The 8,948-nt window shown below is 43.0% G+C and overlaps 1 protein-coding gene across 3 annotated transcripts; it reads right to left on the bottom strand.

Moving 5' to 3' along the window:
* Nucleotides 1-4,737: 4,737 nt before the first annotated feature.
* Nucleotides 4,738-5,429, bottom strand: LOC113838653 (GTPase KRas-like). Of its 3 annotated transcripts, none has more exons than XM_035453602.1 (2): nucleotides 4,916-5,429; nucleotides 4,738-4,787 (listed from the first exon to the last, which is right to left on the bottom strand). In XM_035453602.1, exons 1-2 carry the CDS (start codon nucleotides 5,427-5,429, stop codon nucleotides 4,738-4,740), a joined length of 564 nt encoding a protein of 187 aa, XP_035309493.1. The 3 variants fall into 3 exon arrangements, with proteins under 3 accessions (XP_035309493.1, XP_027290035.1, XP_035309492.1); XM_027434234.1 differs by having other exon boundaries at nucleotides 4,738-4,831; nucleotides 4,957-5,429; XM_035453601.1 differs by lacking the exon at nucleotides 4,738-4,787 and having other exon boundaries at nucleotides 4,839-5,429.
* Nucleotides 5,430-8,948: the final 3,519 nt, after the last annotated feature.

The following is an 8,948-nucleotide window of genomic DNA, read 5'->3' as shown; positions in this document are numbered from 1 at the left end:
AGAGGGAATGTGGAGTCTCTATACAGCTATTTGGAAGCACCCCAGGGACAAGGGTGTACCCTACAGACAGCACAGGATGTTACCCACATTTCCAAAACGGCGAGAAAATGACATTAATGAAGCATGATTTTTTCAATTGTTCATAACAGTGATTATCATTCATTCAATGCTCAGTTAAATATCTGCTCCACACAGTTAAATGACTACTGCCTGGTGCTAAAGGCGCAGTGGTGAGTGAGAGTGAGTCAGATTTCAGGGCACCCCTCCTGCGATCACACAAACCTCTGGAAAATAGCATCGCTGGTCAGTGCTGTGCCGGAGCCTGGGGAGAGGGGTTGCTGGCCCGGACTAAAGGGGAGAAGAATGTCCCTGTGTGACTGGACTGAGGAAGAGCCTTATTGTGTATTTTATGTGTGTGCACATACCATTTTTGCACAGACAGGCCTGACAGGAGTATTAAGATTCTGTGGGGAGGGGCATTGTGTTTTATTTTGTTTGTTTGTTTTCTGTGAAATAAAGAACCTGGATGAATGAATGATCTGTTAGGTGCTTTCCATATTTAGAGCTACCTCTTGAAATATATGTGTTCATTAAAAGTCATATTTGCATTACATGTATGTGTCCATGTACACATACACACATGCACTTTCTGTTCTGAAATAGTTTTTTCAAAAGAAATTTACCATTATTTAATCATATGTCTGAGCATTTCCTTATATACACATGGGAAGAGAGAGGACAGTTAAGCATGTACATATAATATAAAAATATTTTCTCTTTTCACTTAAAATGACTTGACATGAGCAAACACATATTTAATTCTTTCTGGGAGTCATGTTGACTAAAGAAAGGCATTTTGATTAGTTTTTAGGCATGATGTATTCCCAGAGGACTCTTGCTCCTGGGTTTATTTTAAACCTGAAAATCTGTGACATGTTAGGATGACAGTGTTAACCTTTGCTGTGGAACCATCGTCTATGCCAGCAGATGGCTGAGTCTGTTTGTGCATGCTGCTCTCTGGCTGACCTTGGACACCACTAAGTCCGAGTGTTTGGCGAAAGCTGGAGATTTGGATGAATGACAAGATGCCTGGTCCACTTTCTGAGAGAATGGCTCTCACCTTTATTGTGGAGCAGCCTAAAATACAAACTTACAAAAACCCCAGGTGAAAGGCTTCACAACAGGATATTGATGTTAGTAGGGTGAGGTCAGATAAAGAGTTGGTCCCCATGGTTATGCTGTAAAACAACTCAGAGACCCTGTGGTGTGGGGTCCCAACATCTCCCCCTTCTTTATATATAACAAAACAGTTATCAAGGAAGAACTATAAGAATTCAACCATTCTATCTTAGTGTGTTACTATAACTATCTATCTTCAACTACATCAAAGACCATAGAAGGATAATATATAAACTCTAGAACTGACAGACACATCTTGTTCCCTAGACAGTCACCTAAAGGTTCTTGATAAAGCTGGGACATCCATTCTTAGCCTACAGACCACAATGGGTCTGGCACACTTCTCAGCAAAGCAGGAAATTCTAAACTCTCCAACTGTTGGCAGTTTGTCCGTCATCTTTTTTCTGTGTCCTGTAGAAAATCTGGCAGACTCTTCCATGAAGCCGGAACCTTTTATGACTGTCCATCTTGTTTCAGCAGTCACTTTCCTGTGGGTCCTGCATGTCCAGTGTATAAAGCAACAGTCAAACAATTCAGGAAAGAGCAGCTTTTGCCCAAATGGCTAGTTTGCCACATCAAAGGCAAACTTTATTTCTTCAATGCCCATCTTCCTCTCAGATGTAACTGCTATGCCAGGAGAATTTGTATCTCACTCTCAAGAAAAACCCTAAACCATTTAAATGCCATATATTCCATAGGTCTTTGAATGGTTTGAAGAGTATCTGTATATCTAGATAACCTAACTAATATCAACAAATGAAGATGCATTCCAATACAAAGTATCAACAAATAAGGATCCATTCCTATATCATTTCTATATCATAGTCCTCTTTTTTGCTTTAAAAAGTGATTGAGTGTGACCATTCCATTTCGAACTGACCAAATTTAAATGAAAACAAATATTAGGCTCATCTGGGCCACTGCTTCAGGTGACTCTGACCCATGAAGCCGTACCAGTATGGAAGGAATCCACAGCTCTTCATCCTCCATGGAATAAAAGCAGAAAATTTTCTCCCATGTAACCTGTACTTTAACAACTGTTGTTCCTTCCCTATCAATTAAATGATTTAAAGGCAACACAATAGCATTCTTTTGTTAACAGTCACACATTTACAATCACACTTCATACACACATGCGTGGCCACACCATACATACAGAACGTTCATACATCTTTTGACAAAAACTCACAAAGGAGAGGAGATGTCAGGGGATGGCCATCCTTACCATAGCTTGGCATCTTTAGAGGATCTTCAGGACTGTCACAACTTTGTCCATTCCTGTATGGTCTTTTGTAGGGTTTGGGTCTATTCTTTATCTATTAGGACATATTCTCCTTTCTCATCTGGTGTGACAATGATGTGGATGGCTTGTGATGAGGTCTCGGGGAGAGCGCCTAGAAGTGCAGGGCTATGTAATTGTCATTGCCAGTACTCTTTTTTGGAGCTGGGTTGTTAGTGACACTGGGTACAGGAGATTAAGACATTGGGGTCTGCATAGAGACACAGTTCTCCTCACTGTCGCCAGAGTCTGTATGGGAGACCCAACAGCAGTACTTGGAAGACCTTGGGTTAAAGGTGTGGTTGAATGTGGACCAAGACATGGTGACAAATGACTTGAAAGGGAGCTCATTGATGACATTGTTGTTACTCAGGTCAAGGGGTACTGACTTTGCTTTTTGGACAAGCTTGAGGATCTCACTTTCTCGGCTGGTAAAGTGATGGGGCATTGTGCTCATGGGGATGTCAGGACCTGGGTTTATGGGCATATAATTGCAATCAGAGCTGGCACTATCTGATTGACACACGATAGTCTTTTCTAGTGATTTAGCAGACCAGCAGGCAGTTTCTTCACCTCGTTTTGGATACTTGTTGTCAATGATTGGAGGTCTTTGTCGAGGGCAGCCCCTGCAAGGTGTCTTGGGGTGCAGTGGGGGAGATAAGTCCACTGGGAGGTCTCCAAATTCCTTACACGGGGTGTTGCTGGGTGCCTTGAAGATGTACACATCCTCACTATCTGCCACAGACCCTGCTCAGAGCAGGGGCTGACTGGAATTCAGCTGGAGAAGAGCAGAGATTATGACTGACTAAAGAAAGGTTTCTCAGGGTGTCAGTGCTCTCTTTAGATTGACTGAAGCCGCAGATCTGACAGATGCTCTGGAATCACCTATTCCTGTCAGCCTCTCTCTCAGCCACCAGGTAAATGGTGTGCTCATTGATAATGATATCAAACATGAACCTCTTTTGGAGCTCTTGTTTGTTGAAGGTCAGGGCTACATCCAACTGCGTACAGAAGTTTAGGTTGATGATCCCCAGGGGTTTCTTGCAGTGTTCATTTTTATAGTATTCTAGAACATCTGGATCACCACACATCTTACCTCTCCACAGGATGAACCAGCGTTTCTTCCAAGCATAGTGCCCCAACTTTTTCTCAGGAGGTGATTTCTCCAGCCAGCCTGTGCACACCACATCAGTTTCGTCTGACTGGAGCATTTCATGGAGGAGGGATTCCTCAGAGGTAGATTTCCCAGATTTCTTTAATAATTTTCTTAGCATTATTGGTTAATCCATTCTTAAAATGAAATCTTACCAGTACCTTGTCTCTTTAAACTTTCTCTGTGTAATTGACTGTGATCTCTATACCAATCAAACTCTCTTAGGAGTTGAGGTACCTATTTTCCAGTACCTTTTGCAATCCACCCTCACAAATCCTTACTTGCTTGCCAGCATTCTGAGGGTGATCTCTCAGGGTCCCCTTTTGTTCCTGTTCTCAGTGAGACCTCAATTTGTGGCTGCTCTTGGCCACCACTAAGTCCAAGTATCACGCAAAATCCTGGAGACTTGGATGAACCACAAGATGCCTGGTTCTCTTACTGAGAGACTGTTCCTCACTTTTATTGTGAGGCAGCCTTGTATGCAAACTTCCAAAATCCCAGGTCAAAGGGTTCGCATCATGATCCTAGTGGGGCAAGGTTAGGAAAACAGGAGGTACCTGTGGTTATACTGAAAAACAACTCTTAGAGACCCTGTGGGGCTGGGTCCCAACACTCAACAGTCTAACTACACTTATGAAGGATGATAAACTCTAGGACATGCTAAAAGTGAATCAAGGGAAGCCCATAAATCTGTGATTCCAAAGTCTTAGGTCTCAGTGCAGCTGTAATTACTAATTAAATCACTCAATGACTAGGTGAAACAGAGCAGAGATGGATCAAAAGCTTCACTACTCCGGGTCACACAATGCTCACAGCTGGTAAGAGAATTAGCATTAGTGTGGAATCAACTGCATGCACCAAACTCTGGGAAGACAGTCTCAGGTCTTAAGTCTCTTCCACAGGCATTGCTAGTTGAAGTCCAAAAGCCAGGGAATACTGGCACTTAGAGAAAAGAGGTTTCCACTGTCATTTTAAAATAAGCATTTAAGATAAAAGCTGAAAGTTTGCAAGAACAGAAAAAAAATAGGATCAGGTAATGCTAAAACAAATGCTAATAATTTAGTGTAATGTACAAAAATTACCACTTTTACTTGAGTATGTCTTAAGAAAAGAGTACAAATTGTATTTACATAATTATACACTTTGTCTTTGACTTCTTTTTCTTCTTTTTACCATCTTTGCTCATCTTTTCTTTATGATTTCGAATTTCTTGGACTAATGTATAGAAGGCATCATCAACACTCAGATTACATTACAATGCATTTTTTTAATCTTCACACGGCCAGGAGTCTTTTCTTCTTTGCTGATTTTTTTCAATCTGTACTGTCGGATCTCTCTCACCAATGTATAAAAAGCATCCTCCACTCTCTGTCTTGTCTTTGCTGAGGTTTCAATAAATGGAATCCCATAACTACCTGCTAAGTCCTGAACCTGATTTGTGTCTACTGCTCTAGAAGGCAAATCACATTTATTCCCTACTAGGACCATAGGCACATCTTCAGAGTCTTTTACTCTTTTAATTTGTTCTCTATAATGGTGAATAGCTTCAAATGATTTAGTATTATTCGTGGCAAATACACAAAGAAAGCCCTCCCCAGTCCTCATGTACTGGTCCCTCATTGCACTGTACTCCTCTTGACCTGCTGTGTCGAGAATGTCCAAGAGACAGGTTTCTCCATCAATTACTACTTGTTTCCTGTAGGAGTCCTCTATCGTAGGATCATATACATCCACAAAGTGATACTGAATTAGCTGTATCGTCAAGGCAGTCTTGCCTACGCCATCAGGTCCCACTACCACAAGTTTATACTCAGTCATTTTCAGCAGGCCTCTACCGGCCGCGTGCCACACCTCAGGTCCCTTGCTGGCTCTCTCCAGGTACGAAATGGCGCGGGAGCCAGACTCTGGCCAAGCCGCCGCCTTCCTCCTCCCCCTCCACTGCCGCCTCAGCTGCAGAATCACAACATTAGTAATTTTTAAACTAGGTGTGATCCAATTAATATCACCCAGAAACCTCTGAAAACCATTTAAAGTTTGAAGGGTGTCTAGCCGAAGACTAAACTTTTAAGGGTGCACCCCATTTGCCACAACCAAGCATGTCTTGTGTTTGGCTCCCTCACTGACCTTCTTATTTCCCTGCATAGCAGAAGCAATAACTTGTCCCATAATGTGGTGTCCATCTATATCTCTACAAATGCGAATGTAATCATTGAGACTTTTGGCCGTGTGAGGTGGTAAAACCTCTTTACAATACTTGTTGGCATTTTTTAAAACTAGTTTTCTCACTATAGACATGACATTATCGGTATCCCCAAAAATACGCCCTGCAAGCAGCTGCTGAGGTTGTGCATATACAGCTGGATCGTAAAGAATTTGCTGACCTAGGTCTGCATAGGCTCCCTTACCAGTAAGCATTTCTGTAAGGAGTTCTTTTCAGGGAAACCGACAGCCATGTTGCACTGTACCATTACGTTACATAGCTGTTGGAATTCACCTCTGCAAATCAAATAATCTCCCCTGGACAGCACAGCTGGACATAATTTTTGCCAATCACCGAGCATGCAATTCAAGGCCACAAAGAATTAAAAAATGGTCAGAGTAATTAAACAGACATGAGACCTGTAAGCCATAACTGCCTCTTTCAGGTGTTTAATATCCTTATAATTAAGAGGGGAATGCTTTCTCTGATTCTGGCCTTGGGGAACAACTATCGCTATGATTGGGAACATCACTGGGCCACTCTGCTTTTCAGGAAAGGCCAAAGGAAAACAGAGAGTGCTAGAATTTCAAGCAGGAAGATGAGACTCAAGGGAACATTTTTTTAGCTTATGTTATAATTTAACGTACCTTTCCAGTTCTTCACTTTCCTTAGTCTAATCCCCTGAATATGAGGGAAAGGGCCCAAGTGACCTAACAGACTCTTGGTTCTAAGCCTCTGCTAAGGCAGCCTTTGCTTCCTCAACCTGCTTTTTCACTTCCACAATATTACTAAGAGGTGCTTCTTTGACAAGAGGGCACAGAGAAAAAGTAACTGTTGGTATGGCATTCGGCCCATCTCTGTGTAATGCCCTTTGTAGGTCTATTCACCTGTTCCCCATCAACAATACTAAGGTCACCAGAGATTAAAAACCAAGAGCTGACCTCTTGTACCATTTTTAAAAACTCTGTTGCTGGCTTGTACTTAATACTGGTGCCCTGATTATTGGACAATTGGACCAATTGTTTCCCCATAAGAGAATAAGAACTAGCTGCACCCATCTTCAATACACCCGTTCCATACCTTAATGCTGGCAAGCCTTCCTGGGTGATCCTTCAGTGTCTCCCCTTCTTTTCCAAATCTCACTAGGACCTCCGATTGTCATAAAGACCAGGACTACAACCTTCTCATGGGGTCCAGCAAGGGAATCTGAGGAGTAAATAAAGACAACACTGCTGGTCACTCTTGCAAGGAGAAGGGCGTTTATTTCAAAGCTGAGTAGGCTTATATACCAACAGCAGCCACAGTGTAAATTTACTCAGATCAATGTCCATGCCCCCAATCCCGCCTCAATGCATGGATCATTTGCATTCTTGCATAGAAGCCTAGGTGGAAGGAGAGAACTAGGAAGTAAACATCTAGTTCGAGACAGACAGTGGATCCTAAGAGCACTGTGGGTCACCCTTAGTTACTAGAAGAACAGCAGACCCCAAAAAAGGTCCCCAACAGAAATTCTCTGTGTAGCCATAGCTATCATGGATCTAACTCTGTAAACAATCCTGGACTCGAACTCAAGGACATCCGCCTGCCTCTGCCTCCCTACTGCTGGGTTTAAAGTCCTGTGCCACCACCGCCCAGCTAAAATGTTATGTAATTTATATTTATGAGCATTGGTGTTTTGCCTGAATGTATGGCTGTGTGAGGGTGCTGGGTCCCTTGGAACTGGAATTGCAGATGGTTGTGCATAGTTATTCCATCTACAGGGACTGGAGCAATGGCTCAGTGGTTAAGAGCACTGGCTGTTCTTCAGGATTCCTGAGTTCAATTCCCAGCAACCACATGGTGGCTCACAGCCATCTATAATGTGTTCTAGTGCCCTCTCCTAGTATGCAGGGCAGGAACATATGCAGGAAGAATGCTATACACAGAATAAATAAACAAATATTTTTTTAAAAAGTCACATCTTCCTCGTGCCTCTGGGCTTTTACCTTTCTCTATTCTCTATCTCTTCCTTTCCTTCTTACTCTGTTGGCAGCTGTGTGGCTGCCCCGTGGTGTTCTCTTTCCTCCTTTTCTCCTCCTTCTCTTTTCCTCTCTCTCTTCTTCTATTTATTCTCTCAGCCCACCAGCCCTGTCTATCCCTCTCTCCTGCCTAGCTATTGACAGTTCATCTCTCTATTAGACCAGTCAGGTGTGATGGGCTGGGAAAGTAACACAGCTTCACAGGGTTAAACAAATGCAACATAAAAGAATGTAACACATATTCAACTAATATCCCATAACAGCTGAGAGCTGCCATGTGAGTATTGGGAATTGAACACTGCGTCCTCTGCAAGAGGTGCCCATACTCTTAATAGTTGAACCATCTCTCCAACACGATATAATAATAATTTTAAAAATTAGATAAAAGAGGCCAGGTGTTGGTGGTGCACCCCTTTAGTCCCAGCACTCCGGAGGCAGAGGCTAGCTGATCTCTGCGAGTTCCAGCCCAGCCTGGTCTACACAGGCAGAGAGAGAGAGAGAGAGAGAGAGAGAGAGAGAGAGAGAGAGAGAGAGAGAGAGAGATTTGATAGTAAGGGTCAAAAAGGTGGCGGTGCAGCAGATAAAGGCACTGGCTACCAAGGCTGGTGACAAAGTGCAACCCCCTGAGGAAGTTCAACCATTCATTACTAAGGAAGGAAGAACATGATCACCACAATTATAACCACAAATGCTAGGACCAAAGGCTTGAGACATATGCCAGTCTTGTTTGTTTTAGAGAATTAAAAGTCTTACTAGAAACTACATTAGGGGCTCCTGAGATAGTTCCTCAGGTAAAGGTACCTGACAATCTGAGTTTAGTGAAAGACTCATTGGAGAGACTCCTCCAAGCTGTCCTGGAACAATGGCCATGATGGGCTCCTGCATTAATTAGAAAAGACCCCCAAGGGCTGGAGGGATGGCTCCATGCTGAGGAGCACTTGCTGCTGTGCATGTGCACAGGTATAGCCCACAAAATATTTTTGGGACAGGGTCTCATTGTATATCTCTAACCTGGAATTTGATATGTAGACCAGGCTATCTTCCAACTCACAGAGATCTGCCTGCCTCTGCCTCCTCGGTGCCAGGATTAATGGCGAGTGCCAGCATGCCCACCTCACA

This window comes from Cricetulus griseus, unplaced genomic scaffold (genome assembly GCF_003668045.3).
Source record: "Cricetulus griseus strain 17A/GY unplaced genomic scaffold, alternate assembly CriGri-PICRH-1.0 unplaced_scaffold_1, whole genome shotgun sequence".
NCBI lineage: Eukaryota > Metazoa > Chordata > Mammalia > Rodentia > Cricetidae > Cricetulus > Cricetulus griseus.
Note: the sequence above shows the minus strand (reverse complement) of the source record. Positions and strands in the feature narration are given on the sequence as shown.

What these genes read in the sequence shown, in the direction of transcription:
- LOC113838653 (XM_035453601.1), bottom strand. Translation starts at nt 5,429, where the DNA reads ATGACTGAGTATAAACTTGTGGTAGTGGGACCTGATGGCGTAGGCAAG.